This window comes from Glandiceps talaboti, chromosome 1 (assembly GCF_964340395.1).
Source record: "Glandiceps talaboti chromosome 1, keGlaTala1.1, whole genome shotgun sequence".
NCBI classification, from domain to species: Eukaryota; Metazoa; Hemichordata; class Enteropneusta; family Spengelidae; genus Glandiceps; species Glandiceps talaboti.
The window spans coordinates 33,637,798-33,655,823 of NC_135549.1; the positions used below are offsets into that span (position 1 = coordinate 33,637,798).

At 38.0% G+C, this 18,026-nt stretch overlaps 1 protein-coding gene across 1 annotated transcript in view; it reads left to right on the top strand.

Moving 5' to 3' along the window:
- The window catches only part of LOC144435982 (general transcription factor 3C polypeptide 6-like), a 43,407-nt gene extending 26,685 nt beyond the window's left edge, over positions 1 to 16,722 (top strand). Inside the window, exons 5-6 of the mRNA XM_078124636.1 lie at positions 5,227 to 5,325; positions 16,459 to 16,722. Coding sequence (XP_077980762.1) covers positions 5,227 to 5,325; positions 16,459 to 16,559 — 200 coding nt within the window. The 3' untranslated portion in view covers positions 16,560 to 16,722. The remainder of the gene's footprint in view (positions 1 to 5,226; positions 5,326 to 16,458) is intronic.
- The last annotated feature ends 1,304 nt before the right edge of the window (positions 16,723 to 18,026 follow it).

Genomic DNA, 18,026 nt, shown 5'->3' on the forward strand with positions numbered 1-18,026 from the left:
GATGCAAGCTATCTTTGGAGATCTTGACCCTTGACCTTGATCTTCAGGGCTAATCATCAAAATCAATCCAATTCCTGGCTATCACAGACACAGTGTAGTGTTTGATATTGAAGAAAGGAACTATATATTTACAAGCAGTAGTTTTGGTGCTCATGTAATTTTTACCCACATTTATAGTAAACAATTGCAATATTTAATACTGCATAACTAAACAATTTCAGTCATAGACTCTATTCCTGCAACATCAAAATTAAGCTATTACTTACATATTGCAGATAATTTGTTAGTAGCAATTATGTGTGGCCTAACTAGTGTCTTTTAGATCATGTCTATAGATAATGCAGAACCAGATAAACATACACATGCATCACATTTGGTGGTCATTAGTTCTAGGGTTCTCTCAAATTGTTGGTTTCTGACTCCATCGTGGCTACATTCTATAGAGCGCCCCCCCCCCCCCCCCCCCCCACACACACACACACGGGTAAAGCGTCATTACCCAGAATGCACTGTGGCCATGACAACACTCTTGTATGCCCTTTAGGTGGTTGGTTCTTGAGACATCTTTATTAGGAGATCACCCAGCAAAGGGTGTGACTCGATTACGGGAATGCCAAAGTTCATTCACCTACCCCGCCGTTACACTGTTTAACAGCAGCTATTGCTGTCATAACTAGTTCCACACAATGCATATTCACCTTGTTTATCTATACTGCCATTTTGAATGCAAGACAATGAATGGGAGTACGATCCAAATGACGAGTGATCATAATTTTATGTACGTTTTTCGCTCACAAAATCGAATTTCAACATGGTGAAAGTAATTTTTGGCTATATAATGGATTATTCAGGTTTATTTCTTTTTGATACAGCTCAATAATGACTTGTATTTATACTAGCTCAGTATGTAAAGGTCGGCAGAGGGAAACTGGTTACGCACGATATGGCGATTTTCCAATCATATTTTTTATGTACATTTTTCAATGTTAAATTCAAATTTTAACATCCCTGAAGCAAAATCTGTCTCTCCAACTATCGTTTACAATGTAAATAAAGGTTCTGTTCGTAGAAATTTCCCCTCAATTTTGACTATGAATATGTTATTTTATACAAGGAGATGGCTGAGTGAACTCAATGCAGTATATGTAAGGATCAGAGTATCGCAACGTAACTTCAAAGTCCAGACTGCATATTTGCTTTTGTGATTCCACATAGTAGACGGTGATGGATCAACTCGTCCAATTTCAACTCGTCCCATTTCAACTCGTCCCACTCAACTCGTCCAATTTTCAACTTGCCCCAATTTCAACTCGCCCCATTTTCAACTCGCCCCAACTCTTTACAATATAATTTACCTGTGCATATATGAAATCGAACCTAGTAGTACTCAGTTTGGAGGGTCTGTGGTATCTCGTATTCCACTAATGAAGTACCACTTGCGCTGTAAACACATACATCTACTACAATACTTAGTTGCGTTAACTAGGGAGAGGAGACACGTCTCCAAAACCCGTACGCACGGAAGTCGTAAGCGTGTCAGTCACTAATATTTTCCCTGGTTATTATTAGTCCCCACCGGATGAAGTCCGGGACGGGGACTTATGGATTGGGTTCCGACTGTCCGTGCGTCTGTCCGTCCGTCCGTCCGTCCGTCCGCAGCCGTATCTTGGAGATGCCTGGACCGATTTTTTTCAAACTTGGTACAGGGACAACATACAATACCATACATATGCACGTCAATTTGTTTCATGATACGATCCAATATGGCCGCCTAGCAGCCATTTTGTTTGCAAATTTTCCCTGTCTAAAGCCATAACTCATACATGCTTGAACAGATCTCATTCACAGTTGGTATTAGGACAATGTTCTATGACATACATGTGCATATTCATTGTTGTTGTGATATGATCCAATATGGCTGCCTGGCATCCATTTTGTTTGTGAATTTTCCATGTCCAAAGCCATTACTCAGACATTCTTGAACAGATCTCATTCACAGTTGGTATTAGGACAGTGTTCTATGACATACATGTGCATATCTATTTTTATTGTGATACAATCCAATATGGCTGCCTGGCAGCGATTTTGTTGGCGCAGTTTTCATGTCCAAAGCCATAACTCAGACATGCTTGAACAGGTTCCCCCCCCCCCTCGTACCTGACCCATCCTTTATTGTTGAATGGTATATTCCATCACGTCATCTTGAAGAGTAGGCATGTCCCATGTCCAACGAGGAGACACAACATATCTAAGTCTGTTTGTAAAACAGAGGCCATGTGGCTTGGTAGCTGGAGATTCAGGGTTGAGGAGCCACTTGGCATTAATTGGCCGAAATTGCCTGTAAAGATTGTCGGTATCTTCTATAACTCGGTTAGGGCTTATCAGGAAAATATTTCTGGTACCTTCAAGTCCATGAATGGCCTGCTCAACCTATCGAGTTGTAGAGGACTGACTTTGATAGGAAAAACTCTTATTGTGAAAACTCTTGTTATTCCAAAGTTTATTTATTTGTTCAATATGATTCATATCAAGATGGGTGACATCAAAGCCATTAATAGAGCAATCCACAGATTTATCTGGAAGGGCCCTGACAAAGTTAGTAGAAATTCTTTAATTGGTGATATTAAAGATGGATTGGTGGATTGGGCATGATTGACATTTTTGCCCTTTACAAAGCTTTTAGAATTTCTTGGATAAAGCGTTTTATTTCAGAAGAAATTAAACATCAATGGAAGTTACTTGCAAATTTCTTTTTAAAGCCACTTGGGGGTAAGCTAGTTTTTCGGTGCAATTACAAGGTTAAATTACTTCCAATTGCACTGTCAAAAATTTTACCACAAAATGCTTGTTTTTTGGAGTGAAGTTAATCCCTGTAGTTCGCTCTGTGTCTCAGAACAAGTTTTGTGGAACAATTCCGATATTCTCATTAATAATAAGTCAGTTTTCATTTCATTTTTATATAAGAAAGGTATTGTATATATAGCAGATATTTTTAGTGATGAAAATCGATTAAAATCAGTTAAAAGGCTGGGACAACCTTAATTCATTAGGATGGAATCTTAATCACTTTCTCTACTGGAGAGGAATTCTGCATGCAATCCCTTTTCTTTGGAAAAGAGGTAGTCCAGTGCACTGTACAATATCTTACCCACAACTCTCTCTGATTGGTATGCTTGGAGGTTCCTTAATTTATAACTTTTTCAATAATCTATACTTTTCAACATTTTAAGGATAGTAATTAAGTTTAATTAATATGTAGCAAAAGAACGCTTAGGAATCAAAAATAAAATTCTAAATTTTGTATAAAAATGAACTAACAACTAAATTAAGCATGGGCTGTGAATAAAACACTTTTCACTGTCAAAGTGTCAATAACTTGGGTAGTCAGTGTGTATGATGAGTTTGTCATACCTATTCAAATAAATCTATATCTTTGGCAAAGTCATAACAGGTGCATATATTTTCCTTAGTTTCGTCGCAAATATTCTGCATGTCTTTCAAGAAAATCTGCTGACAAATTCCTAAAATTGCTACTCCTTCTACAATAAATCACTGATACCAGAACCGATGAAAATGGGTATTCAGAAACTCATCAGTGGCAATTCTACGCTTGCCAAATGGAAAAAATATTTTTACAAAACCCTATACACTGGTGAGATTTGTCTGACTTCAAGGAGATGATGTCCAACACTACAAATCAGAGAGAGTTGTGGGTAGAATGTTGTACAGTGCAGTGCTCATTGGGCCAGAAAGACCGATTTGTTTTATCTCCAAAGGAAAATTGGTTCCACTTGAAACGTGTCAAGTCAAAACTATTAGAAAACTTATAACAGGAGATTATTTCATTCCTCTGAAAAGCAAGCTTTTCTTTTCTGGCTTTCTCGATATTTGCAACAGTGATTGGGTCCATTACTTTTTACTGCCTTTTAAAGTTACTATAGAGTCCAAATTACAGGAATTTCAATGGAAGATAAATCACAATATTTTGTATACAAATACTATTCTTCACCATATGAATCCACCTAGAGTTAATAGTAGTCTCTGTACTTTTTGTAACCTAACGGACGAAACCCTTATTCATTTATTTGTGGAATGTGAATGTACTACCATTATCTGGAACAGTCTCTTGACACTGTGGGGTGTGGCCCTACAAATTCCATCAGCGTTGTCAGCTAAACAGATTCTTTTAGGCGACAAGTCCTTTTCACACCTGTTGAATCACATTATATTGATAACAAAAAAGACCATTTATGAATGTAAGTTATCAAAAATTATTCCATCCTTTAATATTGTGAAATTAAATGTAAGACTTGCAAAAAAGATTGAATGCCATATTGCCAAAAGAAAAGACTGTCTCCCAAAGTTTTGTGCAAAATGGGACAATTTTGAAGTTTAAGTGAATTTTTGTTCCCTACCTCTGCATTGTACCTTTTTATAAAACTTATTTTAGATGTTCTCAATGGTGCCATGTGTTATTTTTGCACTTGTCTTGTGTTGTTGTAATTTGTCTCTCTCGCAATAAAACACTTTAAAATAAAAAAAAAAGTCTGTTTGATTTAGGTTCACAAGTGTTGTTGCATGATCAGAGTAGTGATATCAAGAAAATTACAACATAAACTACCAGTTCCTTAAAACCCAATCATAGCGGGGACTATGTCATTCTCAATGACTTGTTTTTACAATTATAACAACAGGGATGGGTAGGCAGGTGAATAAACATTATTTCAAAACATTTAAGTGCCCCTAGCAACGAGACCACACTCATAGCAATAGGTAAACAATGACATATAATGCCAAAATAACACTGGTGATGGGAAAGTTACTGAATGAGTATTGCAAAATAGTATGTAGATATGCCTAGCAACAAGACCATGCCCATAGTAACATTAAATGATGGTGTATATTGCAGATATAACACCATGGATGGGAAGGCATGGGAGTAAATATTCAAAGAATGTATGCAAATATGTCTAGTAACAAGACCACATAATCATTACAGAAAATTAAAGTGTACTGTCAACAGTTGTGCTGCAACGCCATTGGCGGTTTTATGTAATCAGGGAAATGGAGAAATAATAGCTTCTGACTGATATTTGATGTTAACAAGGTAAAGATTTTGTAAGAAATGTGATGATTTTGTAAGATATTTTTACAATGATATCTCACTGCACGAGTAAATGTAGACTTTGTCTGACTTATAAGAAGATATTCTCAAATTATTTACAGGTGATGAAAGTTCAAAAAGATTAAAATATCTATGTCACACATTGAAGAAAATGGAAATGAATAGAGCTTTCCTCAGTGGAGGAGCTACAAGCAACACAGGTAAATAGAATTGAAGTCTTTAAAGTACAGAGACAGCCCTCCAAGATCAGTCATTTAACGTGATAATATAGTTGTCAGGTCTTTATGTTATTTAACATCAACAACCAAAAAACCCCATAATCTATTAGTAATTAGAACTGATTTTTCAAGCTAAGTTTTATGTTTTCTGGTGCAAATACTTGGAATACCTTACCACTTGAAGTGAGAAATAGAACATTGCTGTCTTCCTTCATATGTGGTTGTCAGTAATATTTTATGACAAAATTTTAGGCACTTATACTGTTTATTTATGTCCTTATTGTACAGTTTGTATTTTTAGTCCCCGCCGGACAAAGTCCGGGACGGGGACTTATGGATTGGGTTCCGTGTGTCCGTCCGTCCGTCCGTCCGTCCGTCCGCGGCTGTTTCTTGGAGATGCCTGGACCGATTTTTTTCAAACTTGGTACAGGGGCAACATACAATGGCATACATATGCACGTCAATTTGTTTCATGATACGATCCAATATGGCCGCCTAGCAGCCATTTTGTTTGCAAATTTTCCCTGTCTAAAGCCATAACTCAGACATGCTTGAACAGATCTCATTCAAAGTTGGTATTAGGACAGTGTTCTATGGCATATATGTGCATATTCATTGTTGTTGAAATACGATCCAATATGGCCGCCTGGCAGCCATTTTGTTTGCGATTTTTCAATGTCCAAAGCCATAACTCAGACATGCTTGAACAGATCACATTCAAAGTTGGTATTAGGACAGTGTTCTATGACATACATGTGCATATCCATTTTCATCGTGATATGATCCCCCATACCCAACCAATCGTTTATTGTTGTAGGCATGTTCCATGTCCAACAAGCAGACACAACATATCTAAGTCTGTTTGATTTAGGTTCACAAGTGTTGTTGCGTGATCAGAGTAGTGATAATTCCTTAAAACCCAATCATAGCGGGGACTATGTCATTCTCAATGACTTGTTTTCTTTTGTCTTTATACTATTTTATTCAGAGTGCCCAAGGAAAGATTTTTCTTTGTCAACTTGGCTACCCTCTGTAATAAAGTTTATTGATTGCTTGATTGACTGTACATTGCTGTGAGATATATCTAATGGCATCATTTGTTAGTATAGTACCCCAAATGTCTGCCTGTTTGTCCTTGTGGCTGTTTGTCCTTTATACATCATTTCACAGATGTGCAATATTTGATTTCTTTCAAACCTGACACAAAGATAACAGGCACGTCACTTTCTTTCATGACTATGCAAATTTAAGTGAACTGCAGCCTTATTTGTACTAAGATAAGAATCACTATTTGCTGCATAACTCAAAATCTATAATACACAGAGTCTCCATTTACCATGTCTCCATATTATCAAGTACAAACTCTCTTAATTATAGACATTGACCTTTTGGCCCTGACCTTCAGGGTCAATTATCAAAATAAAACCATTTCTTGCCTGACAGTCATAACTTAACTTGAATGGTACTTTTAAGTTTTAGCACAACAGAACTGATGTTCAGTAGTGCTTTTGTCATGGTAAAGTGTCTGTCTGTGTGGATGTGTGTAAATAACTTAAAGTCAAGAACCGCTGGACTGATTGCCATGATATTTGTTGGGTGTATTACCTTGGGTGTCTAGTTGGGAAATTGTTCAAATCAAATTGATGTTACCACCAGTGTGATTTGGGTAAACTAATGTGGTTTTTGGTCAGTGAATGTAAACTTAAAAACTACTGTGCAGGTTTGCTTGAAATTTGATGGGAATGGTCTTGGTGGTGTGTAGAATAAGAATTGTTCATGACGTGGCGATTCCATCAGTAATATGCAAATTAGGTATAAGAATGCGTATTTTTTGGTCAAATGTCTATAATTCTAAAATTACTAAGCAGATGGGGATGAGATTTGGTGGGAATGTTCTTAGGGGTGTTTAAATCAAGAATTGTTCATAATATGATGATCGCATAGGTGATATACAAATTAGGTCTAAAAATGTGTCTTCTTGGTCAAAAATCTATAATGCCAAAACTACTGAGCAGATTGAGCTGAAATTTGATGGGGATGCATCAGGGAATGTGTAGATGAAGGTGAATTCACAACATGGTGAGGTTAATTGGTGATATGCAAATTACGTCTACAAATCTCAATTTTAGTCAAAAACTTAGATCTGGAAACATTGGGAATGGGACTTAAACATGTGTGACCCCTGGCATCGGTTCGGTTGTGATCGTCGATGTTAACTTGGATTGCGTTGTGTATTTTTAGCCCAAACCCTCCAGGGGAACACGATCATACACTGACTCAGTCGCAGACATGGTTCACACTATAAGTTGTAATGTCTTTATTGCTAATCAGTCAGCGGCTCCATCTGTCCATGGCAGTACCTATTGTCAGACAGCCATATTGCAAAAGAGAATTACAATACTTATTGATACAAGCAGACAAAATAACTGTTTCAAAATATCTTATACAAATCAAAATTATAATATCTGTTGTAATGCGCATATCATTCAAAACAAACCTACATTGTGACACATTTTGCAATAATTATGGTTACACTATCAAAATAAATGGGTTTCAGACATGTTACGCTGTTTACAGAAATTCTGAGTAAGCAGAGGATTATTACTTTCGTTGTTGCGTATCAAGGTGTACAAGACTTACAGCTAATAAAGTTTCAAAAAGTTTATCACAACAATAACCGACAGTTCGGACATCGTATACAATGCAACATGTGACTTTCCATAGCAAATCCATCGACTTGAAATAAATGCTCAAAACTCACGAAATCCTGAACGTCCTTCATAAATATTACAATTGAGAGTTCTAGAGATACTATATATTCATTCCATCTCGGTAATAGATGTGGATGTCAAAGATAACACACTTTTATGAGCGATTGTAAACAGCAACAGGAAATTACTAACCTATTGTCAGACAGCCATATTGCAAAAGAGGTCGATTGATGTCACCTCTCTGCCTCGTGAGGGCGTCCCACAAAAGGTCACAGTGTGATATGCATTACAAAGAATTACAGGTCAATGATGAAACAGAGTATACATTATATTATATCAAAATCTTGGTCACATACTCCCCTGGTTTAAAAAATGACGGCTCGTCATTTTCAGCATTTTTTACTGTTTTACGAAAGTTTACAAAAAAAATGGCTTCTAAACTGCTGTTGCTACTTCACTCATTAATGACATAATAAATCCATATCTCTCTGGAGGTTTACGTTTTCTAAATGGGTATCTACGAGTATTTATTTCTGTAGACTTATCGGTTACAACATTCGCATTTTGCAAATTATCAGGGGTAGTAGAATTATTCTGTGTGTGCCCACTAAAATCTAATTGTGAAATTTCTGAGGGATGTGTTTGCAATGTATGATCATGTGTTGACGGTGTTCTGGGGTTTTGTGTTGAAGGACTACAATCTGTAGAAATATCATGTCTAGACTGTGCAGATGTAATAGATTCTTGTGTGGTTTGTTGTGGCAGTAACGTATTGTTTTCTGGAATGTGTGTTGATACTGGATTCTCCTGTAGCATAGGTGGTGACTGAACTACTGGTATCCCATGTACAGAACTATCCTTTGGCTTCTTAAAACACAATGAGTCGTTTCCCTTTTCATCAGCTAGATTTATCACTCCGGGTACTTTATTCACAGAAACCAAATACTCTATAGTATCACCCTCTTCTTTATAGTCATTGACTTCAGGTTCATCTCTCACAACTGGTTTAATAACAGGATCACTATTGGTCACTATTGTTTCTGTAATCTCTTCACTTTCGACAGGTAGGAATGAACACTGCTTCAACATGTTCCGATGCAAGACACGTTCTGTACCTCTGAACTCCTGCTTAACCACATAAACTGGAATATCTGGTCTTTTTTCTACAACAAGATAGGGGGTCTTCTCCCAGCGATCTCCAATCTTGTGTTTACCAACTTCCTTTAGTTTCACCAATACACGATCACCTACTGAGAGAGTTGCAGCCTTTGCTTTTCTGTCGTACAGGTTTTTCTGCTTCACTCTGGCTTTCTTTGCCTGGTCACAAGCTTGTCGATATGCAGTCTGCAATCTTTCGCGAAGTGCTTGGGTGTATTCATTGTAATCCAAGTGGTCCTTGGTTTTAGATAATGCATTGAAGATGACATCTACTGGAAGACGAGGATTTCTCCCAAACATTAAATAGAACGGTGTGTAGCCAGTAGATTCTTGGCGGGTACAGTTATATGCATGGGTTAATGCGTCCAGATGTTCTTTCCAGTCGCGTTTCTGTGATGGATCTAATGTTCCTAGCATATTGAGTAGTGTCTGGTTGAACCTTTCAGCCAATCCGTTCCCTTCCGGATGATACGGTGTAGTATGTGATTTAACTGTATTAGTAATCTGACACAGTTCCTTTATGAGAGCACTTTCAAAATTTCTTCCCTGATCCGAATGCAATCTGAGGGGAAAACCATACTGACACATGAAGTTTTTCCACAGGACTTTTGCAACTGTTGTCGCTTTCTGATTTGACGTAGGATAGGCTTGAGCATATCTGGAAAAGTGATCAGTAACAACGAGCACATTTTCAACTCCACCTTTAGAAGGTTCTAGGGTCAAAAAGTCTATATACACTAGTTCTAATGGCTCAGATGTAGTGACGCTAACCAAGGGTGCTCGCACTGTTTTGACAGCAGCTTTTCTCAGACAACATCTTTCACACTGGTCACACCAGGTCTTCACTTGAACGTACATCTTAGGCCAATAAAATCTTGAGCGTACGAGATCCAATGTTTTATCAAATCCCAAATGACCCATTTCACTATGAAGTTTCTGGAAAACATCTCGTCTATACCTGGGTGGCAAAACCAGCTGAAGTATTTCAGTTCCTTTAGGTGGACGAATTTTCCTGTAAAGAATACCATCTCGAAGAGTCAACTTGTCCCATTGATGTAGTAACAATCTGGCTTCTACACTTAAATGTTCCATTTGTCTTCTTCCTGGTTTCTTAGACAAACTTCTAGCTTGGGTAACCTCCATGATTGAAGAATCTTGATGTTGACAAAATCTCAACTCCTGCAGTGTCATACTTGGTAGTGTTTCAGAATATGAAGGAATAGGTTTTGTATAGTCTTCGTCTTCATCTGTACACTTTGCCATATTACATACTACCTTTAGAGTTTGTGCAACCTCTTGTTTAGGTATTCGTGACAATGCATCCGCGTTGGCATTGCTTCTGCCTGGTCGATATTTAATGTCAAAATCAAACATAGCAAGCTGGGAAACCCAACGCTGACAAGTGGCTTCCAACTTGGCAGATGACATCACATATACCAATGGGTTGTTGTCTGTAAGCACTGTGAACTGGTTTCCATAGAGGTAATCCCTCAGCTTGTCTGTTACAGCCCATTTTAAGCAGAGAAATTCCAGTTTATGTGCTGGATATCTGGTTTCTGGTGGTTGTAACCCACGACTACAATAAGCGATTACTCTATCTTTACCATCTTGTTGTTGAACCAATACTGCTCCCAATCCCTGGGACGATGCATCAGTTTGTAATGTAAATGGCTTAGTGAAATCTGGATAGCCAAGGATTGGTGCTGATAGGAGTTTCAGTTTCAAACACTGGAATGCATCCTCACAAGTTTCATTCCATATAAATGGTGGAACATCTTTCTTGAGATTACTTCCCTTTCGTCGTCTTCTAGGATCTCCAGAAGTGAGTCTAAACAATGGCGCTGCAATTGTACTGTAACCTTTGATAAATCTTCTATAGTAACCCGTAAATCCAAGGTACTTAAGTAGATCTTTCCTGTTAGAGGGTCTAGGCCAATCCTTCACCGCCCTTGTTTTTTCAGGGTCTGTACTGATACCATTTGCAGACACTACATGGCCAAGGTAATGTACTTCCTTCTTGAGTAGATGGCACTTCTGTGGCTTTAATTTAAGACCATGTTCACGTAATCGATCAAACACTAACTGCGCTCTATCTAGATGTTCATTAAAAGTCCTGGAGAAGATGATGATGTCATCTAAATATATCAATACAGTGGAGAAATGCTGATCACCAAGGCATGACATCATCAACCTCTGGAATGTAGCTGGGGCATTTTGTAGACCAAATGGCATTCTGTTCGCCTCGTACAATCCCATAGGAGTGGTGAATGCTGTCTTGGGTTTATCTCGTTCCTGAACTTCTACTTGCCAATAACCAGCAGTGAGGTCCAACGTTGAGAAGTACTTAGCACCTCCCAATGCTTCTAGGGCATCATCAATTCGGGGTAGGGGATACGCATCACGAATAGAACGCAGATTCAGTTGCCTGTAGTCTATACAAATCCTAGGAGTACCATCTTTTTTTCTTACAACTACAATGGGACTTGCATAGGGACTTTTGCTAGGCCTAATAACACCACTAGTTGCCATGTCTTCAATATGTTTCTTAACCTCTTGGTACTGAGCATGAGGGATTCTGCGTGGAGGTAGACGGAAGGGCTGGTTATCAATCAATGGTATTTCATGTTTAACTGTTGCTGTTCGTCCATAGTCAAGTGGGTGCTTTGAGAATACATCAGAGTTCTTCTCAAGTAAAGCTTTCAACTTTTGTAGTTGTCCTTGATTTTCAACAGCAGAATCAGTCAAATCCGGTAGAGAACATTTACTTTGATTCTCATTCTTTGTGGTATTGTGACACTGAGTAGATGGTTGGGTTTTAAGTGGTGCATGTTCTCGTTTACTATTCTGTCTTGTTCTATTTGTCTTCCTTCCTCTCACTTTTGTATCAGGAGTTAAAGACTGCGGGTTGTTATTCTTTACAACTGGTTGATCTTCCGGGACAGGAAATTCCTCGTTATCAATCACAGCATGCACTTCAGCCAGATAAGTCTTTGGCCAAATAGTCACTGGTCTGGTCGAATAATTATACACTCTCACTGGGGTACGTCCATCTTGAACATCATTTAAAACTTTACCAATAGCAATTCCATTTGGCAAATTCTTTGACTGTGGGCTTTCAATGAGAGCTGTGTAGGGCATTCCATCCCGGTCTCTCGGAACACGACATGGTATGTGAGTTTCTTCCCCTGGTTGTATTACCATAGGACGACGACCGCAGTACTTTGCTTGACCAATTCTACCTGTCTTCCCACCAAGTTCAGACTTGCCAAGTTCTTTGTAAGCGGAATACCACACATTGGAAGTTCTTTTCACCTTGCTGTGGAAACAGTGACCATGAAGGACTCTCAAATCATTTTGGCTAGTTCGAATTACATTAGTGCCAACAAGCAATGGTACATCTTGACGATAGTCTGTGGTAGGAACAACAAATGCTGGTACCTTTGTGTATGTCCTTCCAAGGAATGTTAAGTCCAGACGAATCACACCACTATGAGGAACATCATGGCCTGCAGCCCCTTCTATCAGAACATCAGTAGATTCAGGTACCTGGCTTACAAGTTGAGGGTGCGTTGTATAGAAGGATTCTGTTACCGTAGTCACCTGAGATCCAGTGTCTATCAGTGCCAAACATGTAACACCATTAACCTCTACTTCGGCTTCACTTAGTGGTCCAACAACTGGTTTCACCACATCACTCTGTTGACCAGAAGATGAATCGATCCTGTCTGTGTGGGTGGGACTGCGATGACTTCCACCTGTGAAATGTCCCACTTTCACAGGCTTTATTCTTTTAAAGGCTTGCCTCCTTTGTTAGACTGATCAGGTAGTGGCTTAGAGCGGCAACCTCTCGCTATATGTCCTGACTTTCCACAGCGATAACAGACATAGTCGTTATTACTTTTCTTGACAGTCTCTTTTCCTTCCAACTGTAGGATCCTCTTGCTCTGCTCCTCTTGATTCATGGCAATTGTTTGTAATAACTTGGTCACCTCTGACAACTGCTGATTCTCTCGGGATGTCTTATCACCTGCCTTTTGTTGACCAGATGTACCATCATCCTTTGTTACATGAGGCTGTGCTTGACTTTTCTTAGGTTTGGTAAAATTATGTCTTTCCTCTCTCGAAATATATCTTAGTTCATTTCGCAACTGGCCAAATGTCATCTCACGCACTCTCATAGGTGCCAATCGCTGATATATCTCTTGATCACGCAGACCTTTCATAAACTGATGGGTAAGCTTATAGTCTCTGTCTGATAATGGCCAACCACCGTTGAGCTTATATTCCACTTTCCTGAGTATATCTTCTAAAGCAATCGCATATGAGCAAGGAGATTCATCAGAACGTTGTACTCGTTCATAGAAATTTCCCATTGGATCTACAGACCATAAACCATCACCATATTCAGCACGTAGTTCGTCAAATGCGCGTTGTACCATTTGTTCACCAGATGGCAAGTTGAGGACCAGCTTCCGAGCTTCACCACTTAAATGTCGAACAACCGTGGAAAATTTCAAAGGTTCTGGCATTGGTCCAGCTTTAAGCAGATACTGAATGTCTCTAATCCAATCCTCCACTAACACTTTACCATCTCGGCTACCACTGAAGATTGGTACACCTCGTATTTGATGAGAGGATGTGATTGTGTATTCAGGGTATGGCTGAGTCTGTGGTAATGGTTGTCTCTGTTGGCTGTGTGTGGGCATCAACTGTGTATGTGGCTGTAAAGGAGGTTGTAAATGTGGAGGGTAGTAATAATTCTCCCTTTGTGCTGGTTGTGTACCTATGTTTGGGTGTTGAGTGGCATAAAAATTTCCACCACTCATGTTATCTGGTGCTGCTACCATAGGCCTATAGTGTGTTGATGTCGCGCTGGGCAAGCCAATATTTTCAGGTGGTGTAATGGGGGGCTGAGGTAACATTGGCATTTGATCGTAGTAAGACATATGAGGAACATGTGGACCAGGTGGTGGTAATGTGGACTGAATATTAACAGGGGGTGGATTAATAATAGTATCAGGCCCAACTAAATCAAATGTTAATAAATCATCACTAGGTGTATACTGCATTTTGTCAATATGATGACGATAAACACTGCAAATATTTTTAGAATTAGTGATACAAGCTTAACCTTAATAAAGTCAGACGTAGAATGTAATCTTAATATTGTATATGAGATACTTAAACCTTATAATAATGTAATAGCAGTACAGCCTTCAGATTGTCAAGCCTTAGTACAGATTAGAACAGTGTTGCACTACACAAATTAGGATAGTGCAGCCTTAATACAGTAAATGGTAAAATAGATGTTACAAATTTAAACCAAAAAAAAATTTGAAATCTCAACAAAAATTGAAATCTCAAAAAAAGAATAGTAGACAACTAAACTATACAGCAATTGAAAATTTTCAAAAAAAAAAATTAAATTATTATAGAAATAAAATAAATTATTATGGAAAAAAAATGAAAAATTTAAATAAATCAAATACTATGATTCTTAAATCAGAGTCTGTTTAGAGTTTGCACAAAAATAATAAAGCAGATAATAAATTATAGAAATGAAAACTTGTCTTTTGTACTTAAGTATTACAATTCTCAAAATCACTCCATCTGTTCAAAATTTGAAACAAACTTCATTTAACGACTTAATCAGGAACATTCTTAACTAAATTATCCATACCAAAATTCTTGATGTCAGCGTCTATCATGTCCATCTTCAAGGAGAAAATAAACTGGACTGTTGTGACGACTGGACCATCTCATTCACAGACAGATAATTCCGGTAACCAATAAGAATACAAGGACATCCTTGTCTCGGCACCATTTGTGACCCCTGGCATCGGTTCGGTTGTGATCGTCGATGTTAACTTGGATTGCGTTGTGTATTTTTAGCCCAAACCCTCCAGGGGAACACGATCATACACTGACTCAGTCGCAGACATGGTTCACACTATAAGTTGTAATGTCTTTATTGCTAATCAGTCAGCGGCTCCATCTGTCCATGGCAGTACCTATTGTCAGACAGCCATATTGCAAAAGAGAATTACAATACTTATTGATACAAGCAGACAAAATAACTGTTTCAAAATATCTTATACAAATCAAAATTATAATATCTGTTGTAATGCGCATATCATTCAAAACAAACCTACATTGTGACACATTTTGCAATAATTATGGTTACACTATCAAAATAAATGGGTTTCAGACATGTTACGCTGTTTACAGAAATTCTGAGTAAGCAGAGGATTATTACTTTCGTTGTTGCGTATCAAGGTGTACAAGACTTACAGCTAATAAAGTTTCAAAAAGTTTATCACAACAATAACCGACAGTTCGGACATCGTATACAATGCAACATGTGACTTTCCATAGCAAATCCATCGACTTGAAATAAATGCTCAAAACTCACGAAATCCTGAACGTCCTTCATAAATATTACAATTGAGAGTTCTAGAGATACTATATATTCATTCCATCTCGGTAATAGATGTGGATGTCAAAGATAACACACTTTTATGAGCGATTGTAAACAGCAACAGGAAATTACTAACCTATTGTCAGACAGCCATATTGCAAAAGAGGTCGATTGATGTCACCTCTCTGCCTCGTGAGGGCGTCCCACAAAAGGTCACAGTGTGATATGCATTACAAAGAATTACAGGTCAATGATGAAACAGAGTATACATTATATTATATCAAAATCTTGGTCACACATGGTTGGGATGTTTCTGGAGGTGTTATTCTGTAATTATTGTTCAAAACATGCCAAAACTGGTCCTAGCAACATGACCACACCCTTAGTAACAGTGAAATGATGTATTTTACAAAAGATAACAGGGATGAGTAAATGAATAAAGATTTTAAAGAATTTATGCAAATATCCCTAGCAACAAGACCACACCCATAGCAATAGCCAAATGATGGTATTGCAAAGATGAAAACTGAGACGGGTAGGAAAGTGAGTAAAGATTCCAAATATGTATGCACGCCTGTCGTAACACCCAAATGATATTGTATATCACCAATATAACAACAGGGATAGTTAGGCATGTGGTTAAACATCCAAAAGATCAATGCAAATATGCAAGTACAAGAATACCATGTCCATAGCAAATCCAAATGATGGCAGATATGGTAAAGGTAACAACAGGGCTGGATAGGTAACCATATAAACTTAAACAAAAAAACCTGTACAGTTGTACTACAACGCCATTGGCACTATTTTTCATTATCTTATTGACAGCAACAGAAGTTCAAAATATGAGTGAGGACAAAGATGTGGCTATGGAAACAGCTGAAACCTCAACCTCAGAGGATGTAAAAAGTGAAGTCAAAACAACATGAGAACCTAAAGGTACATAACATCAACCATTGACGGAAGTTCAGATACAGTTTACATGACCTTCCTCCAAGATGACAGTTGGTAAAAGTTGCACTAATGGCACTGATAAGCACAGTTTGCCATATTGTGGATATTGATACGGGAAGCCGTGACTGTCTGGTTGTTATCCAATGAATATGAAAATACTTTTTTAGTCCCCAATGGGCACTGCTACGTTTGGTTCCGTCCGTCTGTCCATCCGCGTGTGCGTGCATGTGTTCATCCTTATATCTCTGGCATGCACCAACTGCTGATTTCAACAAATCCTAGCATAAAGGAAACATACTATGTGAGACATGTGCACACCACTTTGTTTTACAACTGAATGAAATATGACAGAGTGGCAGCCATACTTGTTGTTAAATTTCACAATATGCATTCATATGACTCCATTCCTACACTCCCTTCACTCATATTATCAAATGTGAGCTTTCTTTTGAACCCGTGACCTTTGACATTGAAAGTCTTTTTCAAGGTCAAATACTCAAATTTGGGTTATCTTCATAGCTTTTAGAATCAAATATTTCAAGAGATGATGATATATTTTTTAATCATCCATGTTTTGATATTTACAGTGTGAGGTATCTGCATGTCACTTAATTTTGTGGACTTGACCTGAATAGGAAAATGGTGGCCATGTTTGTACTTGTCATCTCCAAAAGTTTGATACATATGGACACCATTCAATCATCCACCCTCACATCATTATAAATGACAAGCTTTCTAATGAGACTTTGACCTTTGACCTTGACAAACATTTTCAAGATGAAATGACCAAAATCTTTCTTTCTATGTTAAGTCAAGAAATTGAATAAACAAAGTCTCAATTTAAAATGTCTATACCCCAAAGGTCACATTTCTTTTCATATGCTGACCATTGCCCTCAATCTTCATACTCAAGGTCAAATAGCAAATTAGTCAATAAATTTTGAAATTTTATATCTCAAGACACCATTCAGATTTGCACAATAACTTTGGGATTATGTTTTCGATTGAAAGCTTGTTATATCTAACTAAACATTATTTTAAAAAACTGCTCCAGTTACTGGTGGTGCAGTTTTAAATGCAACTGGTATGTGTCACCCTTAGCTTCACTGTTATCACCCTAAGAATCAAGATCGGCCCCACTATCACAATCATCACTATCATCACCTGCAGCCTGCACCTTCACCACAATCATCACCTGCAGCCTCTCCGTCACCACTACAGACATTCTATTCCTCAGTGTACAGTATGAAAATAAGGGAGTGTGAACTCTAAATCCTGTTTTGAATACAAACATTCTCTTCTCCAGTGTACTTCATCTTCATGGTTTGTATACTCATACATAATTTGATTATATAAGTGTGTAAAGAAAATCTTCATCTGGGAGATTGGAGTGGGATGGGGTGTTGGGGGTAGGGGTGGTACTTCAAAATGTTTACTAGCGG